The sequence below is a fragment of the Dromiciops gliroides genome, chromosome 2 (genome assembly GCF_019393635.1).
Source record: "Dromiciops gliroides isolate mDroGli1 chromosome 2, mDroGli1.pri, whole genome shotgun sequence".
Lineage (NCBI taxonomy): Eukaryota > Metazoa > Chordata > Mammalia > Microbiotheria > Microbiotheriidae > Dromiciops > Dromiciops gliroides.
Genome location: NC_057862.1, coordinates 615,259,647 through 615,277,557, shown reverse-complemented (window position 1 = coordinate 615,277,557; position 17,911 = coordinate 615,259,647). Strand labels below are relative to the sequence as shown.

General features: G+C 37.7%; 1 protein-coding gene across 1 annotated transcript in view; it reads right to left on the bottom strand.

Annotated features, from left to right (window-relative positions):
* The window catches only part of SOS1 (SOS Ras/Rac guanine nucleotide exchange factor 1), a 167,459-nt gene that overhangs the window by 33,462 nt on the left and 116,086 nt on the right, over window positions 1-17,911 (bottom strand). The window contains 5 exon segments of the mRNA XM_043981139.1: window positions 8,572-8,691; window positions 11,109-11,331; window positions 12,128-12,231; window positions 12,729-12,851; window positions 13,227-13,308. Coding sequence (XP_043837074.1) covers window positions 8,572-8,691; window positions 11,109-11,331; window positions 12,128-12,231; window positions 12,729-12,851; window positions 13,227-13,308 — 652 coding nt within the window.

Below are 17,911 nucleotides of genomic sequence, written 5' to 3'. Positions count from 1 at the left end.
TTTGTTGGATGTAAACTATGAATTTACCTCAAGGCTTGTTCTGGGTCCTCTTCTCTATACTATTACTCTTGTTGGTCTCATCAGCTTGGGTGGATTAAATTATCATCTTGATGTTGATGATTCTAAAATCTACTTAAACTGATCTAACCTTGCTGCTGAATTCCAGTATCCCATCTCTAATTGGCTTTCTGATGTCTTAAGTTTGATATCCAATAGATATCTTAAACTCAATTTGTCCAAAACTGAACTCATTACCTTTCCTTCCAGAATCTTCCCATTTCCCGGGAGAGGTAGCTCACATGAAGGAAGAGGGGAAAGGAGTGGGGGTGTGAGTGAAACTCACTATCATCAGAATTGGCTCAAAGAGGGACTAACATACATACTCAAGCGGGTATAGGAATATATTTTCCCTGAGGAAAAGTGGGAGGAGGAGATGGCGGGTGAGGGAGGAAAAGAGGAAGGAGGGAAGGGAAGTTTGGGGGAGGGAGCTGTAAAAAGCAAAACACCACATGTATGACATATATTGAATTGCTTGATTTCATAGGGAGAGTTGAGGAGGGAGGAAGAAAATTTTAAAAACAGAATTGGGATGGAAGGAAATAGTTATGATGATTGACTACCATGTCAAAACATATGGTACCTACTCTGCTGGGCTATTGTGAAGAAAATTCTCTGACAAGTTCAAGGTACTATATGAAAATTATGATGAACAGGATGCTATCAGAAAAACCTGGAAAGACCCACATGAACTGAAGCAGAGAGAAATGTACTGCATACAAAATAACGGCATCAGAAGCTTCTCATTTCCAAGCTTTCCTATCATTGTGTCTGGGGCACATCCATTTTCCCATTCTCCTAGTTCCCTAGGCTTGCAATTTAGATGTCATTCTTGGCTCCTCACTCTCACCCTTACAGCAACATCCCCCCCATCCAATGTATTACCATGGCCTGTTGATTTTACTTTCATAGCATCACTTCCATGTGCCGTCTTCTCTCCTATGATACTGTCACCACCCTGGTGCAGGCTGGTATCACATTATGCCTGGAGTATTTCCATAGCCTGCTTGTTGGTCTCCCTGCTACAGTCATCTCCCCATTATAGTTCATCCTTTTCTTAGCTGTCAAAGTTATCTTCCTTAAAGGCAGGTCTGATCACATCACTTCTCCCTTTGCCCCTTGATCAATAAACTCCAGTAGCTCCTTATCTCCAGGACTACATATAAAATCCTCTGTCTGGTATTTAAAGCTCTTCATTTTTTTTTCAGGGCAATGAGGGTTAAGTGACTTGCCCAGGGTCACACAACTAGTAAGTATCAAGTGTCTGAGGCTGGATTTGAACTCAGGTCGTCCTGAATCCAGGGCTGGTGCTTTATCCACTGTGCCACCTAGTTGCCCCTAAGGGTCTTCATAACATGGCTTCTACCCCTCTTTCCAGTCTTCCTATACCTTACATTCCTTGCCTCTCCAATGTACTCTTCAATCCAATGACAATGGCCTTCTTGCTGTTCCTTGAATCAGACATGCCATCTCCCAAACTCTGGGCATTTTTGCTGGCTGTCTCCAATGTATGAAATGCCCTCTTTTCTCTCTTTGCCTCACAGCTTCCTTCAAGTCCCAGTTAAAATCCCAGTCTGTACAGGAAGCCTTTCCCAATCTCTCTTAATTCTGGTACCTTCCCCCTATTGATTATCTCTACTTATTTTGTATATATTTTGTTTGTGTATTGTCTCCTGCATTAGATTGTGAGGTCCTTAAGATTAAAAAAAAAAATAGTCTTACTTTCTTTGTATCCCTAGTGCCTAGTACAGTGCCTGGAACATAGTAGGTCCTTAATATGTTTATTGACTGCCTGTCACCAAGTATACTCTCAATATTTTATAGGATATTTGCATAAAGATTTGTATAGAAATAACAACATATACATATAAGGTGGTAGTTCTTTATATACTCTAGGTCCCCTTTTTGGTAACAGTCCTGATTACAATTTTTTCCAATCATTTGGCACCTTGTTGCTGCTGCTGCTGTTGTTGGGTGATTTCAGTCGTGTCCGACTCTTTCGTGACACCATTTTGGGTTTTCTTGGCAAAGATACTGAAGTAATTTGCCATTTCCTTCTCCAGATAATTTTTACAGGTGAGGAAACTGAGCCAAAGACGGTTAAGTGACTTGCCCAGGGTCACACAGCTAGTAAGTGTGTGAGGTCAGATTTGAACTCAGAAAGAGGAATCTTCCTGACTCTAGGCCTGGTACTGTATCCATTGCACCATCTAGCTGCCACTTTGGTACCTTACCTTCTTTTAAATGCCTTGAAAATCAATACCACAATGTTCTAAAAAGTGTTGCCTCAGCCATGACTTTCTTCTCTCTGTACTTCATCTGGCCTAGCCATTAAGTACCATCTTCATCTATTCATACTAGGGAGTGATGTGTTAATAGGTTTCTATAAAAATGCTAGCAGATTTCTCTCCTTTTTCAGCTACTTATTAGTGACTATAATTTTTTGTGGGTAAATATTCTTGGATGAACTAGCTTAGTTGGATCTCATTTCGAACTTCATTCAGTCTTATTTCCACCTCCAATGCTCTTTGCTATTTCATGAGATTCTGTTAAGAATTTTATGCACTATTTCTTTCCCTAATGGCTCACAATAGTTTACATATTAAACAAGTGTTTCCTGGGGCTTCCATTGCTTTTACACTTGGTAAAGACACCAAGCATTTATTGGTTGGAAGAAATTCTATTAGAAGCAAAACATTATTTCTGTTTCCTACTCTTCACCTAATTGCTGAGCATTTTATGATGATGATTTTGATTCAATATAAAGAGTGTAGGGGCTCTTTGGGTCTTTTTTTGCTGTGGATAAATGCTGTATATTGTTTAATTTTATATAGGATAGTGAAAATCTTTTCCTTTATTCATTTCTGACATTCTGGCACCTGCAGTTCATCTGAACAGGTCAGTTGAAGCTTTGTAATTGATCACACTATCTTCTTTTCTTCCGTATGTTCTTATCTAATTTAGTATTTCTAACTTTGTTCTTTGTTTTGTGTTTTGAATGCAGCTGTTATAAATGAGTCCCACATTGGTGACCAGTAATTTACAACCATTAAGATATTGTGATGTTATTCAGTACTCAGTATGCCCAGCATTTTCCAACTCTTTCAGGAATCAAGTACTCAATGCATTTGTCCAAAACTTCTGATTAGCCTACAGATATCTGGCCTCTCATTTTTAAAAAATCCAGTACCATGTTTTTCAATGTACCTTTTACCATACTCAAAGTCCAGCTTTGTACTGAAGTATAAATGTATATATTGACTTTATTTGGAGAATCTCATTGAGCTCTTCATAGAATTTCTCTATAACCTATTATCTAAGGGACAGTTACATTTTTGGTGTTCTTTTTTGTTAATGCTCATCATGAAGACTAAAAGGTGAGATGACTTAATGTTATGAAATGATCTTTTCTGTTACCTTTCAGGATATAACAAAACTAACTTTATAATTTTCTTCACCTCTCCAAGAAGAACCTGTGGTATATCTTATTTGGCCAATTTTCTCATATCTTTTGACTTATTTATGACAAGAATGTCAATACTGATGATACAATCCCTTTAAGTAACATGATTCATTCGTTGAACAAAAATCTTGACATTCAAATATCAAAAGTTAAATTAATGTTCACAGATAATCTAACAAGAGTGATTCTTAGTGTCATTCTATCCTATTATCACTACAGAAGCCTAAGTAGTAGGCTACATAGGAATGAGGACAATTTTGTTTTATTCTCTCTCCCCCCACAACTGCCATGAAAGAAACAATTCTGCTCCTAGTGATCAACCTACTAGTAATGAGACTTTCTGTCTATACGAGGCTACTCCTTGGACAGTAGACGTACTCTGTTACTGAAACCACTCAAAGTATTTCTAGTCTGGTAGAACCTACCGGAGCTTGTGCACTACTTTCAAAGTCTTCAAGAATACAGGTTCACCTTGATCTCAGGATGTGAGGTATCAACATAGGACTTTTGTGGGGGATAATGTAAGTACAAAGGAAGTAATAATCATAGTATCCAAGTTAGATATATAAAATTGATACAAGTCATAGTCTTTTCAATTCATGTAGGCAGGGTGTTTTTGACTTGATGTCTGAATAGCTTTTTATCCTTTCATTTGTATTTGATAAACTTTCAGAAGTAAGAGAGAAGATACACTGTATCTTATCAGCTTGCATGAAGTGATGTACAGCCTACGTGCTGTGTAGGTATGTTTTAGAGACAATTTTGGGAAAAACACATTACTTCTGCTTCCTACTCTTCACCTAATTGCCATGAATTTTATGATGATGATTTTGGTTTGATATAAAGAATTAAAAAAAAATTGTTGTTTTTTTTTGTGAGGCAATTGGGGTTAAGTGACTTGCCCAGGGTAACACAGCTAGTAATTGTTAAGTGTTTGAGGCCAGAATTGAACTCAGGTACTCCTGATTCCAGGGCCGGTGCTCTATCCACTGCACCACCTAGCTGCCCTGATATAAAGAATTTATTGGTTACACTTCCAAGTATTAATAGCATATAAACAACCACTAAATTTAAGGTCTGTAATTATAAAAAGTTAATGAAAATGAAATCATTTCATATTTGAAAGCTAAAGAATACCTAGAAGCTATATATTTACATAGGCAAGCAAAATCATTCACAGGGTATTCTATGCTTAAAGAAAGTTTCGAACTTTACACTGTACATTTACTATCTCACCATTTTCACTATTTGTGAAAACTGAGATCCAGTGCAGAGCCCAAGTTGAAGAAAGATTCATTAGGCATGGTTAAGTCATCCAGATATTCCTATTTGTGGCTGACATTGTGCTGGTCAACATCAAACCTCAGAAAATGGTGAAGCTTTCTAGAATACATCTATAACTAAAAGCATTTGGCCTAACCATACACAGATGGTAAACCAAGAACATGAAAGCTGTCTTATTGCTTATAATATTATATATATGTATACATATAGTTATTCCATATATATGTTTATATACACCCAACCATCCATCCATCCATCCCTATATGTATGTATTCTTTTTCTAATATTTTACTTGAGACATAGAATACCATAGTTTCTGAATAAGTGAAAATGAGTTTTATCTACAGAGAACAATGGAGAGGTGCATAGTTGGTATGCACAAGAAACAAAACATATCAAATAAAGAACTGAATAGGAGTAAAAGATATCATGTGGTCAGGCTGAAGGGAAGAGAAGTGAATGGCTACCCTGCTCCCAAATGTATCCTTATAATATCAGGAAAAATTAAGGAAATCCCTAGCATACTGAGGGTGCCCTGTTGGGCAATTCCTTCACTGATAAATTTTGTTTTAACAGAGCAGAGAAGCCTAAACAGAGCACCAAAGTATATTCCATGAAAATAACTAAGCCAAACAACACAAGGATAATTAAAATAGGGAATATGTGCAATCAATTTACCAAGTACTTATTAAGCACCTATTGTGTTGTGAATTCACAGACAAAAAAGAAATGGTTTCTGCCCCCAAGGAAGTTATGTTCTCTTGTGCAGAAACAACACATACACAGAGAGATAAATGCAAAATTTACACAGAATATGGATAAATGTTTCAGTGGGGAAAGAGGAGAGCACAAGCAATGAGGGATAACAGGAAAGATCACACGTAAGAGGTGGTACTGGAGTTAAGTCTGGAGAATATTCCAGGCATGCGTGAAGGCACAAAATGGGAGACAGAATGGAACATTTGGAAGATCCATTAGGCCAATTTGGCTCAAACATGGAATGCATGAGAAAGAGAAAAATAGAATCAACCTAAAAAATAGGTTGGAACTTAATTATGAAGAGGATTGAATACCAAGAAGAGGCGGTTTCTTCTCTAGAGGCAACAAGGAGCTAAGTTTCTTGAGCAGAGGAGTGACATGGTCAGACGTGCACTTTAGGGCGACTTGGCAACTGTATAGAGGATGAATTGTACAGGAGAGACATTGGAGGCAGAGAACCCTGCTAGGAGGCCATTGTAGTAGTGCAAGAGAGAGACAATGAGGTGCTAAATGAGGGTGGTGGCCATGTGAGTGAAACAAGGCAAGAGATGTAAGAGGAAACACCAACAAGACTTGGCAAACGACATCTATATCTGTGTCCATCTTTCTACAGAGAGATAAAGATACCTGTATGGGGTTAAGGTAAAGGAAAAGAACAAGTTGAGGATGCCTTCAAGATTTCAAACCTGAGTGACTGGAAGGATAATAAGAGTCCTTGACACGAATAGGGAAACAATGAGCTTCAGCTATTGGCTGTTTCACATAGATGTGGTCTTACAGCTCTAGGAATCTTAAGGATGTATAACATGACTTATCTCTGCATTTTCATTCTGTGCCCCTCTTGCCCACAAGGCCTTGCCAAATGTATTTCCTCTAGACTGTGGATTCTGGTGGAACTCACGAAGGAGAACTGAGGCCAACATACCGGGGCACCATCTCTCATCCTTTCCTGACCACTTTTTCTGAAGATCATAGAATCATACAGATAAGGCTGGAAGGGAAATGAGATGCCACCTCATCGAAAAGCCTCCTTTTACAAGTGAGGACACTGGAGCCTGGAGACATTAAGGGGCAATACATGGCCGGTCGCAAAACTAAGCCTTGAACCCAGGTAACTGATTCTAAACCTAGAGCTATCTGCACTGCTCCAGGATGGCGTCTGTGTGGTTTCTCCAGTATAATTCTTCACATGCATTAAGCGATCCCTCCTCTCTCTTCTCCATACTTTGTGTTTCTGAGACTCTGGCATTTCATGAGTTATAGCTTTATAGAATGACCAGAAGAATATTGATATTAAAAAGATGGGACCTTATTTGAGGGAGAAATATAATTTCCCAGATGTTTCCAGTCCACTCTTCCTACTGTTTATATCCTGGGCTCAGCTTTGTGTCTAGTTGCATTGTCTGCAGATGTACCAGTCTGGACAAAAGCCACTCTTCATCTATTTGGTTTTCCTATATTGCTAGGCCAAACTCTTGCATGATCCTATAATTTTAATTAGGAGGTTTTACAATATTCTAGAACTTAATGCAATCAAATATAATATTGCTAACAAACATTCCCTTCCTTCACAGATCATGAGGACTAATCTCTAAATATCCTCAAAATTTTTCTTTGCTCCAGTAGAGTAGAAACAAAAACTATGGCATTCTGGGCAAGCACCAGAAAAGATACTGTGAAATCGACCTTTAAAAACAAATGTAGGGGCAGCTAGGTGGTGCAGTGGATAAAGCACCGGCCCTGGATTCAAGAGGATCTGAGTTCAAATCTGGGTTTAGACTATTGACACTTACTAGCTGTGTGACCTTGGGCAAGTCACTTAATCCTCACTGCCCCGCAAACAAAACAAAACAAACGTAGTTGTGCAATGGACATCAGACCCCAGAACATAAAGACTATAATTAAGGGGAGAGAGAAATTTTATAATTCTACTCCAGTGCCTCATTGTGGCATGGGTTGGGTCCACTCTGAATTCTCAAAAGCTTTGCCTGTGGGATGCAAGCTCTGTAAAGCTTGCATCTATACCATGCTGGCAAGGTATAGAATATGGTCCTAGCAGCAGACAGCTTTCTAAGGACCAGTCTAGTAGTTCCCTGACTACGTTGGAGTGATTTGTTTGGCAATGGAAACACACAAAGCAAACATTCATGTCTATGCACATGCACAAAAATACATATTTATATATAAAGTCTTCAAAGCTATGGGGCCTCTCCTCACTTTTGTAGTGATAATGGCCAAGTGGTAGCTAAGGGGACTAACAATTAGTTTTAAAAAACCTGTAAATATTAATTTAGTCAATGTTTCTCTAACCATGATCTTCTTATATAGTGATAATGTGGATATATTACTATCTGAAGTACAAGAGAAAAATAGTATCTTTATGATTCTTTGAGTTTGCCATGAGCTTTACCTATGTTATTTCACTTGACCCTGACAAAAACCTTGAGAGGAAATTAATTCTATCAATCATATCTTGACAGTTGTTCATTAATTCAACAAAAGTTTAAGTGTCTACTATATGAAAGGTAGACAGCCAGGTGGCGCAGTGAATAGAGTGCTGGGCCTGGAATCAGGAAGACCCATCTTCTTGAGTTCAAATTTGACCTGTGTGACCCTGGGCAAGTCACTTAACCTCTGTTTGCCCAAGTTTCCTCATCTTTCAAATGAGCTGGAAAAGGAAATGACAAGCCATTCCAGTATCTCTGCCAAGAAACCCCCAAATGGGGTCATTTTTTTCCCTTCAGAAACTCCCCTCAACTCCTTATCTATACCTTGGCTCCAATTCATCCCTTACTAAAAAATAGTCTGTGCCTCTGAAAATTATTGCATGAATTATAGAAACCTACTCACTCCTTATCCTCTCAGTACTCTTTAAAAAACACTGGACAAGTGGCCCTCTCATGATACCTTTGACAAACTTTGGCTACTACCAAACACCAAAAGTTCCAGAAGCTAAAGATAAAATAGCTCAATGGACTATGAAATAAAGAAAGCTTTAAATAACTTACTTTTCAAACCACAAAGTAAGATTAGTTGTGTGGCGGATCATTTTCAGAAGGTTAGGAGAATTAATTTCTTTGTCTTCTTTTGTCCACACACTTCCAACTAATTCTGATGGCTGTACAGCTCTAAAAACATAAAAGACATGTTCTAATTATATAAATACCCTTTACAAGTATAGTCAAGAAGCATTAATTAAGCAGCTGGCAACTGCCAGTCAGTAAGCACTTATTAAGCGCCTACTATATTCCAAGCACTACTAAGGCATGGGGATATCAAAAAAAAAAAAAAAAAAAGGGCAAAAGATAGTTCCTGCTCTCCAGGAGCTCACAGTCTAATGGGGGAGATAACATGCAAACAACTACGTACCAACAAGATATTGACAGAATAAACTGAAAATCATCTCAAAGGAGAGTCTCCCTAATATCTGGAGCAAAGAATAGAGTTATGTGATATAGTTGCCTTTTCATAGTAACATGTGGAAAGCTTTCCAATCATACAGAATAAAGATTATGAATTTATTTCTATGGATTATGACATCTTCTTACATGCTTGTCATAGAATTTCAACTTTGAAATGGGGCTTGAATAAGAAAACAAAGCCTCTCTCTTCAAAGCACTATAAAATGTTACTTAGTCCCTTAAGATAACAGACTAGTTTGAAGATTTCCATTTTATAGTGAAATAAGCAGACAGGCAGGGGTAGAACAACATGTTGATATTATCAGATAAGTTAAACTTAATTACAAAAAAAGGCACAGGAACTGTATAATGAAGATTTTTGTCTTTTATTTAAAAACACTGTGCCGGGGCAGCTAGTTGGCTCAGTGGATAGAGCACCTGCCCAGGAGTCAGGAGGACCTGAGTTCAAATCTGGCCTCAGACACTTAACACTTACTAGCTGTGTGACCCTGGGCAAGTTACTTAATCCCAAGTGCCCCCCCCCCCAATTGGTTAAAAACACTGTGCCAATTTTGGATGAACAAATGTCCACGTGTTGCTAGTCTCTCATGCAATCATTCAAATAAATGAGACAAACTTTAAATACAAACAGGTTTTTAATTCACTAGGAAAAGGCATCTTTAGGGATACCAGAGACATCAAAACAGAATGGAAGTCTGGAAAAGCATAACTGGCCATGGCTTTGGAAGAGAAATACAGCAAAGACCTTCACTGACTAGGGCAAAGGTGAGAGGAAGAAGATAGGGACAGAGTTATGCTGGCATTGATCTATGGATGTGGGGTGTTTCTTATAGTTTTGTTAGCTAATAATAAATAAGTTGAATATTTTTCCCCTTACTTCTGAGCTTGGGGATACTGAGGAAGGGAACAGAAGACTATGAAGTAGTGTCATTATTTTAGGTCAGTCTCTTAATAGAGTGAATGTATTGTTATTTAAGTTATTATGGGAAGAAGCATCAAGATTTACCTTCTGGGGGCAGGTAGGTGGCGCAGTGGATAAAGCACTGGCCCTGGATTCTGGAGGACCTGAGTTCAAATCTCACTTCAGACACTTGATGCTAACTAGCTGTGTGACCCTGGCCAAGTCACTTAACCCTCATTGCCCCCCCCCAATAAAAGATTTACCTTCTACCTGATGAAGGCTAACCCAATAAAGTGCCTTGAATCTGGAACCCTGGTTTTATGATTTCTCACACAACAGACCATTAAGGACTAAGATTACTTTTTAGATAAAAGACCAATTACTATTTCCTACAGACATATAAGATGACCTGATATATATAACAAAACTTGAAATTTTCTATATGCAAATTCAGGTTTTGACTTATGTTTAATATATTATATAGGTTGATTTGTTTCAATGCTGATTTTAGCAGCTATGCCCAAGGGGTAGCAGTGGTTCTCCTAAGTTGATGTTTAAGCTACAAGCTTCCAAACACATAACATTTTAAATGATCCATGATTCTGTTGGAAGAAACATTCCTTCTTCTAAAGTTTGTAAGAAGCACTCTATGACTGCCATGGCAAAAAAGTGTATTTCCTCGTGGCTAACTTTCTGGTGATCAGTCTCCCCAACCTGAACTAGGACAGTCTATTGTCCAGCTCATATTCAAAGTGATGACTAATAGAAAAAAAACCCCAAAACCTGTTGCTGTTATTACAAATGTTTTCATCTAATAGTCTGACAGCAAATGTTGCCGAACTAGGATAGGGTTGGCTAAGTTGCTAGCATACCTGATGAAAAGTGAGGAAAGACTTTTAAAAAAAAAACCATTGATTTATCCCACAATATAGAGTGACCTCAGAAATGTGAACACTTTGAAAAAGCTTTTCTCTATATACCTGTTAAGTTGTAAAGCTTAAAATTTCAGATGGCTTTTAAAAAAGGCATTTATAATTTCACCTTAGTGTAATTTTGTAACAAAAGACAATCATAATTAATTTTAATTTCTTACATGCAATAATTTTTGCCACAACATAAAGAAAATTGTGATATAGGATGATTTGGTGCTTTAAAATATCTTAACAAACATGGAATTATTTTGCATAAAAATCATGGTTCTTCTGTTTGTCAAATTGCATACCGGTAGAGATCTGATTCAAGTAAAGTGAGCTGTCGAGCAATTTCTATTGGGTGCAAGGTGAGTAGGTCAAAAGTCTCTGTGTGTCCAGGCCTGCTTATATGCCACTCAACTGCAGGAGGTGAACTTTCAAATGTAATATTATGTCCTGGTCCATTGTCTCTTGCCATTTTTTTCCGCTGGATGATTTTAGTGATAGATTCAACCCATTTTTTCATTGCTTTACCTAAAATGTATTAGATTAAAAATTAAAAGTTACATTTGAACTCTATTCAATTTTTCACTGAGATAAAATGTCTGGAACATACATTATATAACATATTATAGACTGAAACCCAGAATCACTAACAAGGTGAAAAGTCTTTTTAAGTAAATTAGACTCTTCTCAGGATTAAACTATTAAATCAACTTCCTGGTTTTTCCAATAGTGCATCAATTCACCACAAACAAATGAATGGCACACCTATTATCCATCTATATTTTATACTGTTCTTATACTGTAAGATATATGCTACAAATGACAACCAGAAAGCAGAGTATTAAATAATATTAAAGTACACTTCTCAACTGAATTCACAGCAAAATGTGATATGAGAAAACTCAAATTTATGGAATATGACTTTAATTATGCTAAAGATGAATATTATATGCATGAACTATTATTTGATATATCAATTGATAAATTATCATATTATTTTTATGTAATGAGGAAACCAAAAAGTATTTGATATGTCTAGTGGTGATTATAGCTATAGGACTTCTTAGTTCCCCCATGGAAAATATATCTATTAACTGGATAAGCTCTCTGATTTTGCTTGTCTTAAGGACATGTCCAGTGTGAAAACAATTGAATCATAAATTTAAAGAAATAGCTGGTCAATAGGGTAACATATTTAAATTTGTTTTTGGACTTTTGTAGGCTAATAAACTTTTTGATGAATTTATTCATTTTTAAAAGTTGTGGTGGCTTGTGTTGGCACATTTATGATTATATAAACCAGTGGTTAACATAATAAACATACCCCTCACTGTTCCAATAAATTCTTCCAGTCGTTGCAAAAGATCTGGATCTCTTTCAAAATCATAGAAGTGGTGTTCTACCCAATGCCGACATACATTTAATACTCTATGACATAAAAAGGAAAAAGAACAGAGAATTACATGAGAACCTAAATTTGCCCTTATGTATTGGTCAGTGAGCACTAAATGAAAAATTCAAATCTCTGGGTCAATTTTCTATAGTACCTTTAATTAGAAGCTGCTCAAAGACATTATAATTTTGATATGTAGATAACTGAAAGGCAGTGTGGTATAGTAGATAACGTGCTAGATTTGGAGTTTGGAAGATATGGGTATGAATTGTATCCAATACTATATGGACAAGTCAACTTAACCTCTCTGGGTCTCAGTTCTCTTATTGTAAAATGGAGATAATAACAACACCTACATCATAGGGTTGTAGTGAGGATCGAATGAAATAAGATGTGTGTGTGTGTGTGTGTGTGTGTGTGTGTGTGTGTGTGTAAATATGTATATGTACACACAAATATATATACTATAAAGTGCTTTGCAAATCTAAAAGTTCTATATAAATGCAGACTATTATTTTCCCTTAATACTCACCGAAGTTGTACAGGTTGTATATATTCTTTTCTAAATCGTTTTAGTTCTACACTCAGGGGTTGATCTCCATTCTCCATAGCTATTCTATCAGCTTCTGTTGGCTCAGGCTCTGGAATTTCAAACCTGGTACAGAATGAGACAAATTGCTAATTAACAACTACAATCTTTCCCGCTCTTATTTCTATTAGCTATTTCTTAGAAGAATCTAAAGAAAATTATTAATAAGAATTAAAATCAAGTTAGAAATGTCAAATAATGACTTTACTTATATTCAACATTTTAACAATCTTTGAATTTAATAGCTGCTCAAAGTTACTAAATTATGAAGAAGCAAACCATCTGAAAAGGCTTTGTTTATTTTAAATAATGTAACAACATTATGTTATTACTGAATAAATTAATATTAATGAAACAATCAGAATGTTTCTAAGAAATATAAACTTGGCAGCTCAATATTAACTTATGTTTTTAAAATGATAAAATCTTAAACTTACAGACCTCTCTATTAGAAGACTCAGTAGCTCTTGAGGCTTGCAGAAAGATCTATATGTTGTAAGAAATGTCCGAACAAAATTGGGATCTAAGAGAGTAAAAAAAGTTGTTTATTTCTATCTTTCAGGTTAAAAACAATATGTAAACCTGCTAAAATGCCTTCACATAGTATTTTTACATTTATTATACAACTGGGTTCTGAAATACATTGTGAGATGTATTAGATACATTTATTGCTTCATATTTTATACTAAAGATTTGAGTAATTATTCATAGTATACCCTTTCATTAGCTGCTATGCCTTTGTTGTTGTTGCTATGCCTTTAAAGATATCAGTGGACGTAAAGGATGCTGATTGAAGAGGAGAGGCAAAGAATGAAATTGTGCCAGTTTTTGTTGATTCCTCAACCTTCCACTTACTACCAGGATCCCATCTCTGTTCATCCTTCTCCCCAAGCTCTTCCCATGGTGAGAATGGAAACATCAATAATGCTGAAGAAACTTTCCTAATTTCTAAACCATTTTTGAAGGATCCTTTATATCAAGGCAATAACACTGCATCTTGTAGAAGGCAGGGTCAAGCTATATAAGTCTTTTAAATATTGAATTTAGTAAATAATTTGAAGAATTTTTTTGAACATCCTCAGTGAACATCAATAAGACTTCATTAAAGTAGCAAAAACATCATTAAAAAACCAACAAAAAATCATTAAAGCTGGACTAAACTTGCTAGAACACTGTTTTGAGGGGGATACATTAACTTTGATTTTACCATAGACTTGTTATAATAATGAAAATTTATATAGCTTATGATTTTAAAAGCACCTTGCATATATTATCTTATTTAATCCTCACAACAAACCTGTGAAGTCTGAAATATGACTAAGTTCAGTTTAGAAATAAAGAAACTGAAGCAATGAGAAGTTGTGACTTGTTCATATCACACAACTATTACGTGGCAGAGTCAGGACTTTAGGTCTTTTGAGAAGAAATCTAGAACTCTTTGCTTTACATATATGCCCCTATGGCCCCTTATGTTTATGAAGCATTTAAGAATTTATAGAATGCTTTATGCCCAACAACTGTGTGATGTGCTAGTGAAAGTATCATTCATATTTTATGGATGTATCATACTGTTAACTTACATTGATTTTTCAGTTCACTAGAATCTCCTTATATCTTTCCCAAGGAACTGTTTTAAAGCCACATTCCCCTAATTCTGTACTTATGAGAAGTGATTTTTTGAGTCCAAGTGTAGACATTTATTTTTGCTTTTATTAAATTTTCTCCTTTAGAATTTGCTCATCCTGTTCCATTAAGGTCTGACCCTGACCCTGACCCTGACAGCTGAGATGACTTATCTACCAAGCTAGGTAGAGGTTGCCTCTCTGCACCTTATTAAGTTATGTTCCAGTCTCTGACAAAGAGATGACCCTTCTCCTTGCCAAGATCAACTTGGTTACTTGTATCCTTTATCCTGTCCCCTTCCAGGAGACTGCTCCTTCTATCATATATCTCCTTCTTCAAACAATGTTCCACTTCTCCTTATCTATTAGGTCTATCTTTTCATTCCTTCCATTTTCTTTCTTAGGCAATGAGGGTTAAGTGACTTGCCCAGGGTCACACAGCTAGTAAGTGTCAAGTGTCTGATGCCAGATTTGAACTCAGGTCCTCCTGAATCCAGGGCCAGTGCTTTATCCACTAAGCCACCTAGCTACCCCTAGGTCCTTCTTTCTGCAGTCTATATACATGCCCTGGTGTCCTTCAGCTTTAAAAGACTGCACTTTAAAGTTATAAACAATCTCTTAATTGATCAATCAATGAATCAACAATCAAGAAGTATTTATTAAAGGCTTGCTATGTGCAAGACACTTTGTGCCCTATACTGAGCACGCAAAAGCAAAGACAATCTTTGCTCTCAAGGAGCTTACTTTCTAAAAATGGAATTCAGTGACTTAGTCCTCTCTTTCTCAATATCTCTCCTGCTTTTGACTCTCCCCTCCTTCCTAGATATTCTTTCCCTCCTTTGACTTTCATGATACTGTTCTCTTTCTGCCTTATCTGATCACCCTCCAATCTTTGACCACACTCCATTCCGTGAGTGGCCTCCAAAGCTTCTTTTCCTTTTCTTTATATGCACACACTTTCTTAGTGATCTCATTAACCCCCAGGCATCAAACTACCATGCCTTGTCACCTTGAGTTTATCTACTTTAACTTCGTTATTTTATAGATGAAAAAACTGAGACTCACAGAGTTTAAGTGGTCTGATTAAGTGGTCATAAGCGTAAGGAAGTGACAAAGAAGAGATTTGAACCCAGTGCTCTTTCCATTGTCCTCCTTTCTTTCCTGAACTTCAGTCCCGGATCACTAACTACCTGTTGAGTTTCTTGTTGTAATATCTATAGGCATATCAAACTTTATAAAAAATGAAACACCTTCCCCCTCTAAACTTGCTCCTCTTCAAAATTTCACTATTTCTGCCAAAGATATCACTCACCTTTAGTCACCCAGGTTATTCTCAACTCTTCACTCTTCCCCACTCTACAGAGACATTCAAGTTGCCAAATATTGTTAATTAATTACCCTATTTCGGGCCTTTTTTATCTCTTCCCCAGACTAATTTTTTAAAAGCCTTTTAAAAAAAGTTTTGCTTTAATTCTTCAAGGAATTTTGGTTGGGCTTGTGTCTAAGATGCATTTTTTGTGGAGGCTTTGCTTATAAAGATTTTCAAGCTATTCTTTTCTTCTAGGTTTGGATCTTGAGCTTCCCTGTCACCATAACAGTTCTTTATATGGAGGGATTCTATCTTTATTTGCTCACTTTTCCAAGTCTCCTTTTTGACTTTGGGCTTTATATTAGTGCTGGGATCTGAGCATTTCTGAGGGATGTCTGGCCTCTTCTATCCTTCTGCTGCTTTTCCAGTTCAGGCTGGGGACCTGCAAGCTTTCAGTGCTCCCAAAATGATGTGACCCTGGGGCAAGATCTGCTCATAGCCCTCCCCATCTGAGCTCTGCAAGTTCCTGTCCCAGGGTCAGGTCTGCCAGCTTATCCCTGCTTGGGAGCAAGGTGATACTGGACTCCTCTTTGGTCTGGGAATCCTGCCCTGCAAGCCTCCATGCTGGGCTGGAGGCTAGAATGGAGTCCCTTCTCTGCTCCCAGGACCAAAGCCACAAGGCCACCACTTGCTTCCAAGCTTGCTCCTTGCTCAGTACACAGCAAAGGCTGGCTAGCACCACTCTTATGCAGACAGTCTCTACTTGGGCCAACTCAGAACTGGGTAGTGGGTGATAGAGCTGCCAGTCTGTACCTGTTCCTGTACCTTGTGCTACTTCAAGGATCCCACTGGATCCCTTCTTGCCCCATTGCTTCTCATCTTTCAATCCTGGGATTTTTGGGTTTTTTTGCAGGCAATGGGGGTTAAATGACTTGCGCAGGGTCACACAGCTAGTGTCAAGTGTCTGAGGCCAGATTTGAACTCAGATACTCCTGAATCCAGGGCCAGTGCTTTATCCACTGTGCCACCTAGCCCCCCCCCCCCCCCATCTTTCAGTCTTAATCAAGCCATAATGCTCTGTCCATAGTGTGCTCCTGAACAGACCCTGCCTCCAGTGTCTGCAGATGTGTTTGTCTTCCTGAGCTGCTCTGGGTGCGAAAAATGAATGACTGTGACATCTTCTTGATTTCCTGATCTGAATTCAGTTTCCTAGATATTAGGTGAGGAGGGTCAGTGGGAAAGTTAGAGTGTATGTCTTCTTGCTACTCTGACATTCTGACTCTGTCTTCTCCCTAGCCTGTTTTTAATGGCTTAATTAATTTCTCTCTTTTAAGACTCCTCTCCAGTCTAAGCTCCACACACTGCTCAAAAAAATCCACTGACTCATTGTGTCTGGAATTAAATACAAATTTCTCAGCCCTTCACAATGTGGCTCCACCTTCCCTTTCCATACATTTTGCATTATTCCTTTTCATAGATAAACCTGGCATACCAGTTAAACTGGCCTAGCCTCTGTCTCTGGAATTGCATATTGATTCTCCATGCTTTTGAAGTAATTTTCAATAGCAATCTCCTAGCTTCTCTCTCTCTCTCTCTCTCTGCTCCCCACCCTCCCCACTCTTCCCAATCCCATTACTCGCTTGTCACCTGAGGTCATTCATCTCTCTTAAGGTCACATTCATGCAGAACTTCATGTGGATCCCTACCTGTACAGCCCACTGAAGCTCAGAGTTCCCAATCTCTAGAAATCTGATCACTGCAGCTTTGCTGGCTATATATTACAGGGGTGCAATACCACACCAGGTTCCAGCAACTTATCTTCTCAGACAAAGCCCCTCAGAACTTCTCATGCAGGCCAAACCATTTTAAATCAGCTTTAGTGACATGTAAAAATAGACAACTTTCTACCTTCTGTTCAATCCCTAACTACCTTGTTCTCTTCCTCTGTCTTCTTAAGAAGCTTCTGTTGGATAGAGCACTGGCCTGGGATTCAGGAGGACCTGAGTTCAAATCCAGCCTCAGACACTTGACACTTACTAGCTGTGTGACCCTGGGCAAGTCACTTAAGCCCAAGTGCCTCACAAAAAAAAAAAAGAAGCTTCTGAAAAATCTCTAAACACACTACTGAGATGCTGGATGTCACCAGTGGACAGTGAGGCTGCCCTCTATTCACACAGAATTCTGGGCATCTCCCA